The 17451-nt window shown below is 43.4% G+C and overlaps 1 protein-coding gene and 1 pseudogene across 2 annotated transcripts in view; one reads left to right on the plus strand and one right to left on the minus strand.

The window, feature by feature from the left end:
• LOC147443867 (uncharacterized) overlaps positions 1–7214 on the minus strand; it is a 39430-nt gene extending 32216 nt beyond the window's left edge. The window contains exons 1-4 of one of the 2 annotated variants that reach the window (XM_086526679.1): positions 6943–7214; positions 5111–6838; positions 4639–5027; positions 4423–4466 (exon numbers count right to left, since the gene is read on the minus strand). In XM_086526679.1, coding sequence (XP_086382805.1) covers positions 4423–4466; positions 4639–5027; positions 5111–6570 — 1893 coding nt within the window. In that variant the 5' untranslated portion in view covers positions 6571–6838; positions 6943–7214. Of the gene's footprint in view, positions 1–4422; positions 4467–4638; positions 5028–5110 lie in introns of both variants that reach the window. The other variant, XM_086526680.1, reaches the window with a different exon arrangement.
• On the plus strand, positions 6623–15200 carry LOC147443868 (uncharacterized; annotated as a pseudogene).
• The last annotated feature ends 2251 nt before the right edge of the window (positions 15201–17451 follow it).

The following is a 17451-nucleotide window of genomic DNA, read 5'->3' on the forward strand; positions in this document are numbered from 1 at the left end:
TCTCTCTGAACAGTTCCACACTGGCTATGCAATGCAAGGCAGTTAGATTTCCAGAGGGGTGTTTCCAAAAGGTAAAACAAACGAAATTCCCCAAAGAACGAGAAAATAAACAGAAATGGAATTGCCACTGGCTGGTGACAGGTACTCAATTACACAAATCGGATGATGAGCGCAAAGAGGCTTTTCTCTTTGGATTGGACGAGTATATCAAGTACGATGTCGAGGTACTTGATCCAATCGATCTCAACAAGGCGGTAGCAATTGCTCTCGCACAGGAGATGAAGCACAACAAGGGAAATCCTAAGGAGAACAAGACTTCCACAAGTACCTCGCAGACTTCTCAGAACGGTAAGAACGGTAAGAATGGTAACTCTTCTAACCAATCTTCCAACAGTCTCTCAAAAAAGAATTCTTCCAATGAATCTAAGGGTAAGGCAACACAATTGCTAAACCTAAGCTTACTCCAGATGAAAAGGTAGCACAAGGAATTGTAGGAGGATACATCACATCGGAAGAGCAAAGCCTCGAGCTCAATACTCTCTCGAGCTCTGCCAAAAAACTATGTGTCGACCTGCAGATCCCTACTTCTTTCTTGCTCCTATTCCCTGAGAATCCTCGAGATCGCTCTTGAAGCCAAGCGGGGTTGCACGTGCCGGGGGTCGAGATCCGCCCAATCTCCTCCGATCCATGTCGGATCTGCTGCCACCGCCAAGCTCGAGCTCCGAGCTCCGCCATAGCCAGCGAGCTTCGCCGCTTTCGAGTCGTTCGTCGAAAAACGATCGCGCGCGGTTCGCTGCCGTAGCTCTGATACCACTTGTGAGTACGCATGTGCGCGGATGCGTGGTTGCACGGTGTGGTGCGGTGCGTGCGGGGAAGGGAGGAGCACAAGATGGTGTGGGTGGAGCAACCTCTGGAAGTAGTGAGTGAGGAGCTCCTTATTCTTCATACAGAAAGAATAAGGTTAAGTACACACGATGGGTGGGCTGCCGAACACCGGACATCCGGCCCCGGGCAAAGGCGTAGCGCCTTTACCCCAACACGTTTCGTTTACAAAATTGTTGATGGTGTCAGCATTGCGTGGTTCCGTCTTCCGATCAAATGGCAGTCTCAATATACGCGATATAGCAACAACAATAATTTGGGGGTTGCGACCATTAACCATGATTGTTCTTGTATCCGCATCAAAGGTGTGACGTGTCCACCACTTGTTCCATGATAGTTGAATCAATAGGTAATTTCCGAGTTTCTAGACTTCAAGAGGGTAACGTTTTTCATGTTTGATCTCTAAGTGTTTGTTTGCAAGTACATTTCTTGTTGTCGAGGGAGTAGGAGAAGAGGAAGGCATAAAGCCTTTGCACGAGAAAAGCGCACTGAGGAGATAGAGCGAGATCAACCCTAGTGTTTTGTACCTTGAGTTTGAGAGTAGATCCATGGATTTGAGAGTGGTAGACTCTTGAGTTAGGATCCAGAAGTTGAGATTCCTAAGGACCTCGTGTCCAAGCAAAGTTGATGCTAAGATCATCTATGGGAGGACTCTGAGAGTAGAGTTGAGAAGAGAGTTGCAGGGATGCCATGCCCCGAATCTGGAAGGTGAGATCCAAAGGCAAGAACCTTGGTTCTTGAGAATTCTGAGTAAGGGATGGTGGTTTCTTGGAATAGGGTTTTTGCCATGAGAACAGGAGGTCGAGGCTTCAATCTCCATGTTTTCTCTTCTCCGATGATAGTGTGGCCCTGCAGATTTGGTCATTCTTTTGCTCTTTTGTGACCTTGTGTCATGAGGTTGTGGCAACCACTAACCTTAGTTGTTGGTTTCTTTCCCTTGATTTTTATTTGAATTTTGGGACCCTCTTGCTGAAGTCACAAATGGCCGGACATTGTGTAGCCAGTGTAAAAAGGTCGACGGCCGAGAGTTTCACCCGCAGTCAAAAAGGGGAGGTTGCCACGAGATGGTCGGGCCAGTCGGCACTAAAATCCAAGCAGTAAAAAGGTTGGCTAGGCTCAGTTCATAGTCATTTAGGCCCACGCGACACTTATAAGTTGGTGGGTAGGCACATGGAAGTAGGAGAGCAACCTGCAGGTCACACACTCTCTCCAGAAGCCTCATCCATGAGGGGACGCCCATTTTTGAGTGGGGGCTGAATTCTCGAGTTCATAAGTGACTACAGTGTGTGTGTGAGTAGTGGGTGCAAGTGATCACAGCTTTAATGAAAAGCTTGCCTTCTCCCTTGTCTCATGTAGCACGAGGATTTGCTCTCGCACATCTCTCCCCTTTGCACATATGGTAATGCCCCACTAGTAAGACTTCCCAATTGACCATGTACAGTTCTGGGGGTTTTATGCGCGTTTGACAAGGCAAGAGCCTTCTGTATAGGAACCGGATTAGCTAATCCCCCATAGGTACGCACAGTTCCATCACGAAGGATTGCAAAAACGGAGAGTTTTCTTGCGTGAAAACCTGTCCGTTTCACAAGGAAACTGTCCCATTGCCTGCAAGAGCACTTGAGACACGTGTAGACGTGTTCCCTCCGCCCAAAACAATCCAAAACAGAAAATTACAGCCTGCTGTGTTTTTCTGCAAGTTTAGGGTCTCGCTCCTAAACTGCAGGACATCGCTAGGGGAGCCTCGAAAAAGTCTTAGGATACTTAAACACGGCTTTAAGGCCTAAGCACCTGACAGTGACAAAACAGGGAATTACAGCATGCTGAAATTGACCTGCAGCCCATTGGAAAGCTTCCAAATTGCAAGGGAAAGTGTCCTTGACGTGTATTTTTGACCTACACGAGTTTTGGCGCAGTTATGCTAGCGAAATTGGGTCAAAAACCTGCAATTACAGCCATGGACAGGTTTGGACAGCTTGGTGAGAGTTAGGTGACAGCGTTTGAATCCTTTATTTGCAATAAGAATAAAGAAATACCGAAAGGGGCGCCAATCGTTGGGCCTACAGGGTGTCGCTATCTGCTTGGAAGCGCTCTAGCTGCCAAGCCGTGTGTTTGTTTGAAGTGCTAAATTCCAATCACAGGTTTATTCGTGAAGCTTCTCTGTGTCGTAAAGTTCAAGTAAAGATTCGAGTGAAAGCTAAAGTCTACCGCCCTACGGGCCGGTTTTAGCTTGTTAGTACCATTTGAGGGACATCCAGTATCCGGCCAGCAAGACACGTTATCAAAGTTGTGACAGAATTTCACACCAACAACCTACTCTAATAATCAACAAATCATTAGATCAACATACTATTTTATCACCAACACTGAGGGCTACAGATGGAAAGGTGAAATTGCAGCCCAATGGGAAAAGAAATGCAATTAGAAAAGAACTCGTATGGACTGTTCAATACATACTGAAAAACATACAGATCAAATCAGTATATCATACAGATCCTGCCTAAACCAAAAGATTTGAGTTCCTATCACCGTTCACACTCTAGTGGTGACGCACAAAGAAGTCCCCAATAGCTCGATATAGTAACCAGAGGCGGGCATGCGGTTTGTTAGGACCTTGATATTTTCCATTTTTGATATTCGAAGAGTGATAAATGTGACAATTCTTTCGGAAGTTTTTCTCCCTTTTTCTAAATCCAATTTGATAGTTCTAGAGACATAGCATAAAGGATGCTTCAGCCCTCTTAACCATAAAAATACTTCAAACAAGTAGCAAGGATTTTCTAGTACAGACTACCTGAGAACAACAGCAGCAAGCATACTCCTAGATACCAAAGAAACCACTCGGAAGAACCACTCCGCCATAACTACTAGCAAGCAGCACCCCTTAGCTCAAATAGACATCCAAAGACGTAGGCTACCACAAAGGCCATGCACGTCTTATACCGTACTAGCCTCAAAGGCTCTCGACTGACTAATACTTCAAGTAGTAGGGTTTTCCCAACAATGAGGCCTGGTGCCTCGTTTTTAGAGGACCAATTACACTCTTTTATGTGTGACCGATTACAACTATGAGGTTTCAAATTTACCTCCGCCTGGATACCAGCCACCCATCCTAGCGGTGTCCCTCTTTACCACCTACGTGCAATTTTCCATTATCCACATTATAGAGTTAAAATGTCTAAGGCTCAGGTCACTATAAAACAAGAAAACTTCTCCCTTCGATCCCAAATCTGACAATGTGTTTAAGGTACTTAGTTCATGGCACACAAGTAACTGCCCCAAGGGCTTGCATAAGATTGATCTGATGCCTGTTGGTCCTCATCCCTTCATAAACAGGCAAACCACTAGTAACAAGTGAGCTACCATTGAAACTGGTCTGTACTCACTGTGCAAGTGCATTATCAGCATGAAGATTTCACAATTTGTAACGAAAGCATCTCTTCGTTCTCACAACTCACACCCAGCAAGTAGAATAACTTCACAAAGTATAGCATTTGATTGTCAATGACACAGAAAAATTTTCCAGCACTTGAGAACTCTTACAGAATTTTTATTATGAGGTTGTGAATCCACTCTACCTGATGCTCCTGAAACCAAATACAAGAGAATATAACGTCTTATGTTCCATTCAAAACATCAAAACATAACAAAAATAAATGCTGGTGATCATACATAGACGGGATAAGCACATTATAGCAAAAAAGCTTTAAAATAGGATGCCCAAACTTAAGAATAGAAATTAAGCATCAGTAATGATACCTTCGTTGGAATACAGATACTGCTCTTGGGGCACCTCTAGACAGTCTGCTACAAAGTTTGTAAGATAGTCGGACGGTGCAATCAACTGCCTGCACTTTATCCTAGCACCTGAGAACTTGCTCAAAAATAAACTTTGTTCATCAGAGTCACGGGAACCAATGTCTTTCTCAAAATTCACTGGTTTGTGTGATTTAGAGCTGTTGACATTTTGCTCTGCAGTTAAAGACTGCTGACAAAACTCTTCATAGAAATGTCCTGTGGCAAAGTCAGGCTGTAAATGTGCTTTAAAATAGCCCGAGTAGTTAATGGACCTACCATGATCCTGCTCCTCGAGCAGTCTGACCCAGCTATTCCAATAGTCTCCAAGACTATTTTCACGAATACGGACCCTGCACACGAGATGCACTTAAGCAACAAACCTGCTAATGCAAAATACGCCATTAATAAGCAACCAGTAAAAACATTAGCAAACCTTGCAGCATCTTCATGCAATGATGTGATAGGGACATCTGATCTACTGGCTTGACCCACCTCCCCAGAATGTGGGGTCTGTGAAGTGACCAGATTGTACTTTTTTAGACGTGATGCACCTATTCCACTCGGTGTAAAGTTTTGCGCTGTTGTGTCCTCTGTCGTACGTGCACCAGGCCTCTGATAATTTACGTTGCTAAGATGTGGATCATCAGGTCGTTTCGTGGAGAAACCACTCCGCAGGTAAGCTTTTCCAGCAGCTCCCTTGAACAGATCAAAATTTTCTCTAGCCTGTGGCATATTAAGTTTTACTGCACCTTTAAACCCCATAGATAAACCATTTTGTACAGCTTCTTCCTTATAGGGTAAAATTAAACCGAACTTGTCTAACTTCTCTTTTTCTCTCAATACATCTGCTGCCGCATTTTCACCTCTGCAATCAAATTTTCCAAAGCCTGATTGGTCAATTTCTTTCCCATTTAAAACATCAAAAGCCAAGGGCTTAGCATAACAATAACTGGCATCTGCATCTGCATCTGCATCTGCACTGGCACCACTACTATACCCCGCCCCACATACTGAAACAGGTAGAGGAGGAGCACTCACAAAATCACTGAATATGGGGAAGGAACCATCAAAATTACCCCAGTTATTATTTTTCACTTGTTGTGATCGACTGTGCAGTTTTTCCTGCTCAAATCGTGCCAAAAATTTAGATTTACTTTCCTCATTGATGTGATCCTGAGACTGTTGTCCAGAACAACTTTCAGGCTTCCTGTGGTCTTTACCCTTGCTAAAGAGCTGAGAACAAGGTACAAAACCCCCCGATGGACAGAAGTGCTTTCGACAATCCTGTTGACTACCAGTCCTAGAACCAGCCTCACTACTCTGAGAAGCATTCTTTGACAGTACACAAGCATATTGATGATTAAGGTGAGAGGAAATTGGGGCTGCATTATAACGTTCTTCTGGAGAGTCACAAGCAGGTTCTTCTACGTCCAAGGCCAGTTGCCGTGTAGCGTTTGACTGACTGCTGTGGGGAGGCCAAGATGCAGATCGCGAATGATGGGTAGATTTTTTGAGGCCCCTACCGCAACTGCTGTAGTCCTTTGTGAAATGGGTGCAAACAACCCTGTCCTTTGAAAAAATAGGTGGCTCGTCCTTAGCAGCACAGCGATGACTGGACGGCTTGAGCCTTTGAATCCAAGATGAATGTACAATTGGTGTTGAGGAGGCAATTTTAGGAAGAGGGGAGTTACTTCTGACAACATCAGATGTAATGCCGATGGATACGGTAACTGACCTGAGTGGTGAAGCTGGTGGCTTAATGCTTGCGTCTGAAGCCAAATCATAACTCTCATGCACAGCTACACGACCAGTCCTTCTACCGGCACTGCTGGCCAGCCTGGGACCTTGAACTGCTTGATTTTGTGAACTAACTGATGATTGGGGCGCTGCCATCCCCTGAGATAGGGATTTCAGAAAATGCCAAGGAAGGCCAAAGACAAATTACATGGGGAAGAGTCCGCAAACAAAGCATGTGAAAGACGTGAAATACGTGATACTGAGGCATCCAGAAAACTTCATAGACTCATGGGCCACACGCAGGACAACTTTCTGCTTAGTTCATTTCCTGCTTTTTCCTGCTCATCAGGTAATACTCATAGCCAGAATAAGCCCATTCTAGCCTCCACTTCGCCATAACTCATCCCATACCTACGAACTGCGACTGAAAATAGAACGACCATCACTGCAATCCTCCATTTTGTTCCCAAAGTAACACCTAGAGGACGAGCTTGAAATGGTGCAAAGCTCTAACAGGGTGAAGCTTACCTAAACGGACTTCGTTAGCTTCTGGACAGCTACAATCCTCTGAATCGCAAGCAGCAACAACTTAAAGTGGAGAGAAGAAGCAGCGGCTCATCCGATGAAGATTGTGGCTGCTTCAGAATGCGGGTCACGGTGATGAAGAAACAGAGGCCGCAAAATGCTTACTAAGCAAGCAAAAGAGCTCGGTCTGGTAAGCTGTTGCATCTTCCTGCAAATATGCAGCCCGCCATAGCCAAACAATCTCACAAAAGGAATGTTGGCACTAATAAATACCCACACACTGTACTTTAATCGGAAACGTGAGGTTTTTACAACACAATCATTTGCACACAACCTGCTTTACGGTAAAGGGGCCAATAAGGGACCGGGGTAGGAAAGTACAATGGTTCCGCCCTTTTGGCTGCATAAAGGACTAATATCGGGAGGCGGTTTAAAAAAAGGGAAAATTACCAAAATACCCCTCTAATTTGTGAAAATTCCCAAAATACCCTTCAAATTTCAAAAATTCCCAATATACTTCTCATATTTTGTCAAAAATTCCCATTATGCCCTTCAAATTTTCCAAAATTCCCAAAATACCCCTAGTTGTGAGAGTAAATTTATCCGAAAATTGAAAAGATTGTAGCTCTTCATAAGAAGACTGATTGTCTATGAATACAAGATACTAACGTTTTAGAATCTGAGCTGGCTATGTAGGCTTTGGAGATGAATTGCTTCATTATTTTTAGACATAATTGTCTTTTTTTGGGAGGTAATTTGTGAAATTACATGCTAAGCACTAAAAACGTATATACATTGTCAAAAAAGAATAAAAATTAGGAACAATCCAGCTAAAGTAGATACAAGGGTATTTTGGGAATTTTTGAAATTTGAGGGGTCTTTTGGTAATTTCCACAAATTAGAGGGGTATTTTGGTAATTTTCCCTTTAAATAAATTCATGCTCCAAGACGATGCTTCCTCTTGTTGGCATGGAAGGCCTCAAAAAAGAAAACAAAAAATGCCTCGCCCACTCGGGCACGATGTGTAGTTTTGACACCAACAAATTACAACTGCAAAGGAGGTGTGTCATATGAGCTCGTGGATAAATAAGCAGCACCTCATTGTTACTAAATTGCACAAGATTGATGGTCCCCCTTTGCACCAAAAGTAGCTAAGCATGCATGCACCACCCATACTAGTTACTATAAACCTCGAAGGCACGTGAACATTGTGCGCCCCTCCACCTTGCTTGCTTCCTCCATCGCATATATAGATGCTAGCCACTGGCTTCAATTGATGGTATCCCATAGAAAGAGCTCGTTTGCAAGCTACCAAAAAAATTGATGCCAACGTTGGGGATATTTTGATGTCTGCCCCACAGCAATGCAAAGCATAGAACTAGATCATGCACCTGCATTCAATGTCATTAAATCACACAATTGTGTGAGCTCTAGTGTGCAGCCATTCCAACTCTCACACATTTGTCCTTGTAATAATATCATTCCACCAATCAATTTTTCTTCTTCAAAGAATCTAAATTTAGCCAAGCCCTAGAAGGAGCTCATATTTTTCACTAGCCCTTTGGGCAGGCCAAAAAGCCAGTGCTCTTGGAATTTCCACCTTCCTCGATGAAATATAAAATTACATGCTAGACTCGCCACTACGATCTCGTTAAGCAACAAAGCTTGTCTCGTTGGGAAGCGTGAGAGAGATTAGTTGTAAGCAATGGTAGCATTAGTGTAGACTACATATGTGGCATTGCATCAACATTTCTGGAAGGATGACAAAGTCTGTTAGGAAATAAGACGTAGCTAAATAGATAATTGAGTAGATTACTTAATGGAGAGAGACAGATTTATATACACGAGATTATAGAGTAGAGAGAGAGAGAGAGAGAGTACACACGATATACGTGGTTCACCCAATGTGGGCTACGTCCACGGGAAAGCAGCCACACAATGGCTTTAGTACTTCAAAACAAGAAGTAGTTTACAAAGGGATTATACCCGTAATGGAGCTCCCGCCTTGCTTCACTCTCACCACCTCACACTCACCTTGTTGCATCAACTTCACACTATGCAATGTGTGTAGAAATGGTCTCCTTTTATAGGCCAAAAGGGCTACCCTCTCTTATGAGAGACAGCCATATGTAGCCGCCCTTGTGCGAATAAGTCCAAATCGGACCCTCCAATCCGCCCATGTGTGGCCGTCCTTGAGAAGACAAGTCCGCTTTTGAATTCGGCCACCGACCACCGGCCATTGACTTCCGACCACCGGCCATCGGCCATTGACTACCGTCCACCGGCCAACCGACCGGTTGTTTTCCGACCACTTTCCGGCCCCGTCCGGCCATAATATTCCGACGAAAAGGAATATTCCGGCGGAAAAAAAGTCTCGGGGGCCTCCACCCCCGAGGCTTCTAAAGTTGCCCCTGATTCTTGTCCATGAAAATTTTGGTTTCCGGTGAGTGATTTTCCTTCACGCACGATGGCTTCTCCTCATAATGGGGGCCTTACAAATGTTCGCTTTTACCACAGAAAATTACAAGGGTAAATCAAGGCTCCATACTTAACAATCTCCCACTTGGAGACTGATCTCCAAACCAAATCTGTGACTGCTTTCCATTCTGGCTTCTTATCCTTGATTGCCGATTGAAGATGAGCAAAAGCTCAACTTCTCCTTGTTGACCACCTTTGTAAACATGTCTGCAGGATTTTCACTTGTATGCACCTTTCCTAGCTTTAGTTGTCCCTCTTCCAAAAGAGTGCGTATGAAGTGATATCTCACCTCAATGTGCTTTGTCCTTGAATGAAAGGCTGAGTTCTTCGCAAGATGCATAGCGCTTTGGCTATCACTGTACAAGACACAATTGTCTTGTTTGAATCCAAGCTCTTCTAAGAATCTGTGAAGCCACAGAATTTCTTTGCTTGCCTCCGTCATTGCTACATACTCTGCTTCCGTGGTAGAAAGTGAAACCACTTTCTGCAGCTTTGAAGCCTAGCTTACTGCTGTGCCTCCAACCGTGAACACATAGCCAGTAGTGCTCCTTCGAGTATCTTTGTCACCTGCCATATCTGCATCAGCATACCCTTCTAGAAAAATTTCAGTTCCTCCAAAATACAAAGCATTTGTTGTTGTCCCTTTTAGATACCTAAGTATCCACTTCACAGCTTGCCAATGCTCTTTACCTGGGTTGTCCATGAACCTACTCACAACTCCCACTGCATGTGCAATGTCTAGCCTTGTCCAGACCATAGCATAGATTAGAGAACCTACCGCTGCAGCATATGGAACTTTAGACATATAGGCTATCTCCTCTTGTGTCTTTGGACACATATCCTTCGTTAGTTTAAAATGACCAGCCAAAGGTGTAGAAACTGGTTTTGCATTTTGCATTGCAAACCTTTCTAGTACCTTCTTGATGTAATCTTCTTGAGATAGCTTTATTGTCTTCTTCGTCCTGTCCCTTGATATTTTCATACCAAGTATCCTCTTTGCAGCACCTAAATCTTTCATTGAAAAAGATTTGAACAGCTCCTCTTTTAGGTCTTTGATGTCCTGCATGTTAGCACTTGAAATCAACATGTCATCAACATACAACATTAGGATGATGAATTTCCCATCTCCCAAATTCTTCGTGTAGACGCAGTGATCCGAGTTGCATCTTGTGAATCCATGATCCAACATCCATCAATCAAACTTCAAGTACCATTGTCTTGATGCTTGCTTTAAACCATACAAGCTCTTCTTTAATCTGCAAACCATTTTCTCCTTACCTTTTACTTCATACCCCTTTGGTTGAAGCATGTAGATTTCCTCCTCTAAGTCACCGTGAGGGAATGCCGTATTTACATCCATTTGCTCGAGATTTAGATCATGAGCAGCCACAAGGCTTAACACAAGCCTAATTGAGTTCATTTTTACAACAGGAGAAAATATTTCACTGAAGTCAATACCTTTCTTTTGAGAAAAACCTTTTACCACAAGCCTAGACTTGTACCTTTTCTTCCCACCTTCTTCTTCCTTTAGCTTGTACACCCATTTGTTTTGAAGTGCCCACTTACCTTTAGGCAACTCAACCAACTCCCATGTTTGGTTGCGATGTAGTGAGTCCATCTCCACTTGCATGCTCTTCGTCCATTCTTCTTTGGATTCATGTTGCATAGCTTCTTCATATGATTCCGGCTCTGCAGAATCTGAGATCAAGAGATGGTTGAAGGAAGGAACAAACCTTTCTGGAGGTCTACTTGCTCTTGTAGATCTTCGGGGAATAGGTTGAGGCTCCTCATTTGGTTGACGTTGTTGCACATTGTCACTGTTTGCAGTCCTTGAGTCTTCACCGTCCTCAAGCTCCATGTACTCATCACCTGTTTCTTTTGTTTGTTTTCTTTCCAAGTAATCTTTGTACATATTTTGTTCGTTAAAAATTACATCCCTACTCTTAAGATTTTACCATCTTCAGGATTCCATAGGCGATACCCAAAGTCTCCTTCTCCATAGCCAATGAAGAAACACTTTTTGGACTTTGCATCTAACTTTGATCTTAGGATTCTATCTATGTGCATGAAAGCCTCACACCCAAACACTTTGAGAAATGCATAATTCACCGGTTTACCTGTCCATGCCTCCTCTGGAACTCCCCCATCCAATGCCGTTGAGGGTGACCGATTGATTAAGTACACAGACGTACTTACAGCTTCTGCCCAAAGCTCAAGCGGTAGGCCTGCATGTAGCCGCATGCTTCGTGCTCGTTCCATGATTGTCCTGTTCATCCTTTCCGAAATCCCATTTTGTTGAGGTGTCTTTGGGGTTGTCCTTTGCCTCCAAATGCCATTGCTAGCACAAAAGCTTTCAAAAGCTTGGCTGCAATATTCGCCTCCATTGTCAGATCTGAGGCATTTAACCTTGGTACCTGTTTCATTCTCCACAAAGGCTTTCCACCTTTGAAATATGGAAAATACATCGGATTTATTCTTCATGACATAAACCCATGTTTTTCTAGTCGCTTCGGCTATGAATGTTACATAGTACAATGAGCCACCAAGTGATGGTGTACTTGAAGGACCCCAAACATCAGAATGAACCAACTCAAGTTTTTTATTTTTTCTTTCATTTCCTGATTTTTGAAATTTTACCCTCTTTTTACCATAAACACAATCTTCACAGAACTCTAAGTCCACTTCTTTCAAACTTGGTAGAAGCTTCTTTGTTTGAAGGATTTGCATTCCTTTGGCACTCATATGCCCAAGTCGGTAGTGCCACACCGCACTGTCAACTTATGTAGTTGCTGCACAAGCTGAAGGTTGCATGCTAACAGTACACAAGTAAAGTGTACCGACTTTTTCACTCTTGGCAACCACCAAAGATCCCTTTGAGATCTTCCACCGTTTGTTTCCGAATGCAATGTTGTGACCTTCATCATCCAATTGTCCTGTAGAGATCAAATTTTTGCGACGAGAAGGAACATGCCTAACATCTTTAAGCTTCCATTCATTTCCGTTAGCAGTTTTGACAAAAAGTGTACCTTTGCCGACAATCTCACAAGCTTCATCATCTCCCAAGTATACATACCCAAAATTACCTTTGGTGTAGTCTTGGAAATATTGCTTGTGTGGTGTCGCATGGAATGAAGCCCCGGAATCTACTATCCAGGAATTAGACACATTGTCTAATGAGAGAATTAGAGCATCTTGCTCTACTTTACCTGCCACATTGGCCTCCGATGTTGGCTTGTTGTCTTGAGACTCTGTCTCCTTCTTCTTCTTGGACCAGCAATCCTTCTTGACGTGGCCCTTCTTGCCGCAGTTCCAACATTCAAGAACTAACTTTGTGCGTGACTTGCTCCGCCTTGAGCGATCACGACCCTTTTGGTTTTTGAACCTCTCCTTAAGCCTTCCTCTTGTTTCCACTGATAGTGCAGCACTTGATGATTCTCCTGTGCTTCTCCTTCGCATTTCCTCGCTTAGGAGAACACCCACAACATCATCAAACTTAAGAGTATTTGTGCCAGAGATAGAATTACTTACAGCCATCACAAGGCTGTCCCAACTATCCGGTAGAGATGATAGTATAAGGAGAGCTCGCACTTCGTCATCGAAATTGATTTTCACTGATCGAAGTTGACTTATGTTTGTGTTAAAGTCATTTAGGTGTTCTGCAACTGAACCATTCTCTGCCATCTTTAGATTGAACAAGCGCTTCATAAGAAATACCTTATTGGATGCCGATGGATTCTCGTAGAAGTCGTCAAGTGACTTATCAAGTCCTCCGTGGTCTTCATCTCTGAAACATTGAAGGCCACCGTTGACGCCAAGCTTAACCGGATTGTTCTCAGTGCCTTTCGATCAAGGACAATCCATGCTTCATCTGCCATTGTTGCGGGCTTCTTCGCAAGACCGCCTAGTGGCAAATAGAGGTCCTTTTGGTAGAGATAGTCTTCAATCTGCATCTTCCAATGTTGGTAGTTTTTGCCGTTGAACTTCTCAATCTTGAGCTTCCCTTCGTCCGCCATAACTCCCACTCAATTCAAGGAATCCTTTCCTTGAGATAATTTAGCTACGAGCAAACCTTGCTCTGATACCAGTTGTTAGGAAATAAGACGTAGCTAAATAGATAATTGAGTAGATTACTTAATGAAGAGAGACATATTTATATACACGAGATTATAGAGTAGAGAGAGAGAGAGAGAGTACACACGATATACGTGGTTCACCCAATGTGGGCTACGTCCACGGGAAAGTAGCCACACAATGGCTTTAGTACTTCAAAACAAGAAGTAGTTTACAAAGGGATTATACCCTTAATGGAGCTCCCACCTTGCTTCACTCTCACCACCTCACACTCACCTTGTTGCATCAACTTCACACTATGCAATGTGTGTAGAAATGGCCTCCTTTTATAGGCCAAAAGGGATGCCCTCTCTTATGAGAGACAGCCATGTGTAGCCGCCCTTGTGCGAATAAGTCCAAATTGGACCCTCCAATCCGCCCATGTGTGGCTGCCCTTGAGAAGACAAGTCCGCTTTTGAATTCGGCCACCGACCACCGGCCATTGACTTCTGACCACCGACCACCGGCCATTGACTTTCGACCACCGGCCATCGGCCATTGACTACCGGCCACCGGCCAACCGACCAGTTGTTTTCCGACAACTTTCCGACCGCCGTCCGGCCATAATATTCCGGCGAAAAAAAGTCTCGGGGGCCTCCGCCCCTGAGGCTTCTAAAGTTGCCCCTAATTCTTGTCCGTGAAAATTTTGGTTTCCGGTGAGTGATTTTCCTTCACGCACGATGGCTTCTCCTCATAATGGGGGCCTTACAAATGTGCGCTTTTACCACAAAAAATTACAAGGGTAAATCAAGGCTCCATACTTAACAAAGTAGTCATTTAAAGGAGACACTTTTGGATTACCCTATGCCAAATTCTTGTTGAGCATCCTTGGATGGTTCCGGTAGGTTTTTCATAAGCATGCACTTCAAGATAGAATGTCATATGGTGTACAAATCCAATGTTTAACAAACATTCGTTAAATTGTTGTATTGTGAAAATCTTAAGGCATTCATGTTTGACTAATAGGTGCAAGAGAGGCTACAATAGGCTACTTGGGGTGCTCTCCCACGAATTGAATCATGTAAGGCTCCCTTTTTCATGTATTGAGTCAGTTAGGGATCCTCTTTTGAGTGAGTTTGAAGATCGAAGTGCGGATAAGATCCCTTGTGATCGGCTAAGACCAAATGATCCATTTTTGCTTCCCAATTGCAAAGTCCTTGTGGAAAACTAAGGCCATGCTCTAAGATAGACAAGAGCCTAGAAATACAATGTGTAGAGATAGGTCCTTGCAAGGTGCCTCTCTTAATGCCTTCTCATTCTCAGCACATCCCCAACACACACCATGTGGTGGTTAGTTCAAAAGTGTCTTGAGGACAAGGTGAAAGAGTAAACACACACAAGGTGTTAAAGATCTCTAGCTTATCCTCTCTTTGTTCATGTAAGGTTTTCCACTGGGCTACAAGAATGTTAAGAAAACAAAATGTCACATATTTCCTACAACACACAACAACAAATATTCTCCCCTTTTGCAAGGGGATTTACCATATTAGACTCTCAACAACTACCAAAAAAATTCTTTCAAGATGTCTCCAAAAAGAGGATTGGGCAAGGACAAACAGCTAAGGGTAGTGTTACTAAAAACCAATGAAGTCTTGGCATGCATGGAGACAATGTCATCAAATAACATGCTAGATAGAAATAGACGAGAAGCAACAGCGTCTTCACATGGTTAGGATGATTCCTTCATAGCCACTTCTTTATCTTTCAATTTTACATGCATGCACATTGCCTATCTCGATAAAGGTGACCCGTCAAGAGGAATAGGCTCTTTACATGGCTAGTGGCAGTAAGTGAATAGTCTCTTTTTAGCTCTTGAGTTCACATGCATATACTCTCTGCTTGTCTCTAAATGGTGATCAAGTTCTATCTTCTAATGTTGCTTCTCCCCCCCTTGAATTCTTCACCCCAACGTAAAGCTCCCTTCTTCTCCTCCACCTTCCTCTTCCCTCACCTATGCAGTGCAAGATTGCATGTAGTAGCAGTGCACCAATTTTCACCCCTCATTCCTTTATTAATTTTCTTGACCTATGGCCGTATTCTTACGTTTCCCAAAGATTTATCATATGCAAGCCTTGGTCGTTGTTGGCTGTAGAGCTAGGCAGAGGGATCACAACCCTATGAAGCACCAATTGTCGTCCCTCGTTCCTATGTTAATTCGATTCGAACTCTTTTGTTGCCCAAAAATTTATAATATGCAAGCCTTGGTCATTGTTAGTTGTAGAGCTCGACGGAGGGATCAGAACTCTATGAATCACCAATTGTGATCCCTCATTTCTATATTAATTTGCTTGACCTATGGTTGAAATCTTGTGCTGCCCAAAGATTTACCATATGCAATCCTTGCTCTTGTTGGTTGCAAAGCTAGACAAAGGGTTCACAACTTTGGTAATCTCAATGAATTTGTTTCTTACAAGTATGATGTCCTCGTAGAGGTAAGGCTACAATCTGATTTAATGTCTCCTTTTGTAGAAGTTGTTGGCAGACTATGGTGTCCCACTCTCCTTCACGATTGCATAAACAGTTGTGGCAGTTGGCAACACCAGCCCTATTGTTATTAAGGATAGGTGACATTGCTATGATTCATGAAATTTCCATCTATATTACCCTCCATTGAGTTGCATTATGCTCCTTGTTCTTGTGGAGAGCCTCTCCTACACATTACCTACATAAGGGAGTTATTTGAGCTTATGTTGACGTTAGTGGTAGCGATATTAAACTGATAACACTTAGAGATCTACTTAAAGTGTAATGGAAATGGCCTATTAACTTTGAGAGTAGCGGAAATTAGAGAAAGTACTTTTGTGAAATTACTTTGTGAGCATAGCGGGTGAACATAATTGATGGTAGCAACATAAACATAGCATTTAGTTAACTTGGCATGAACAATACTTTTGCGAGAGAGAGAGAGAGAGAGAGAGAGAGAGAGAGAGAGAGAGAGAGTTTAGAGAACATGACAACAGTTGAGGAAGAAGAAACATTTCATAGAAGAAAGAATTAGTTCCTCACTTATCATCACTCTTCTTGCTAGCATACATAATAGCATAGTAATGATGATGGAGAAGATGGCAAGCTTAAGCATTGAAGCATGGCTCTTGGTTGGATTTGCATTCCATAGCCAAGAGTTGGTGTAGGCTCTCTACTTCTCTACTAGCTTGGAGAAGGAGATGGAGCTCTTGCACTTTGCACTTGCCACTATGAGAGTGTGTGTGAGTATGTGTGGGAGAATATACCCCTAAAGCATGCCCCCTACTTGCTTTGGTCGATCTTCTAGCACAAGCTTGAAGATCATTGGACCCCTGCAAGCCTGACCAATCACATGTAGGATGCATTACAAGCAACAAGGGTAGTCTTGGGACAAGTGTCCCCCTTTCCCCTTTGAGAGAGAGGACTTAATAAATGCTAAAACAATTAATTGATTTAACTTATTTATCATTAGACACCTTGGGAGGCCAACCAATAGGATTTATGCACACTATAAGGGCAACATGAAGAGGAACTTAACAAGTGTCCCTTTTGCTTTCTTTGTACCAAGCTTGCCTTGTGTGAGGGTGTATGGGTTCTCTCTCTACCCCCCTCTTGTAGGGCTCGCCCCCTCCTTGTAGGGATAGTTGTTGACTTTTGCAAACCTTACCCCCAAGCACCTTAGTCGCAAACATGACAGAGCACCTCAAGCTTGGGTAGTGTTCCCACAAGCACCTCAGGATCCCTAGTCGGCAAGCACGACAAGGACCTCAAGCATCTAAGTCATCAAGCACGACAAGCACCTCAAGCACCTTAGTCAGCAAACACGACAAGCACCTCAAACTTGGGCCAGGTTCCCACCTCAAGCTCAGCCCTAGCTTACCTAAGGTCAAAGGACTTTCTAACACTAAGCTTTGGAGGTCTTTAATGAAGCTAACCCTAAGGTCTTTAAGCTCCATTAGC

The sequence above is a fragment of the Adiantum capillus-veneris genome, chromosome 13 (genome assembly GCF_014529385.1).
Source record: "Adiantum capillus-veneris isolate H3 chromosome 13, ASM1452938v2, whole genome shotgun sequence".
NCBI classification, from domain to species: domain Eukaryota; kingdom Viridiplantae; phylum Streptophyta; class Polypodiopsida; order Polypodiales; family Pteridaceae; genus Adiantum; species Adiantum capillus-veneris.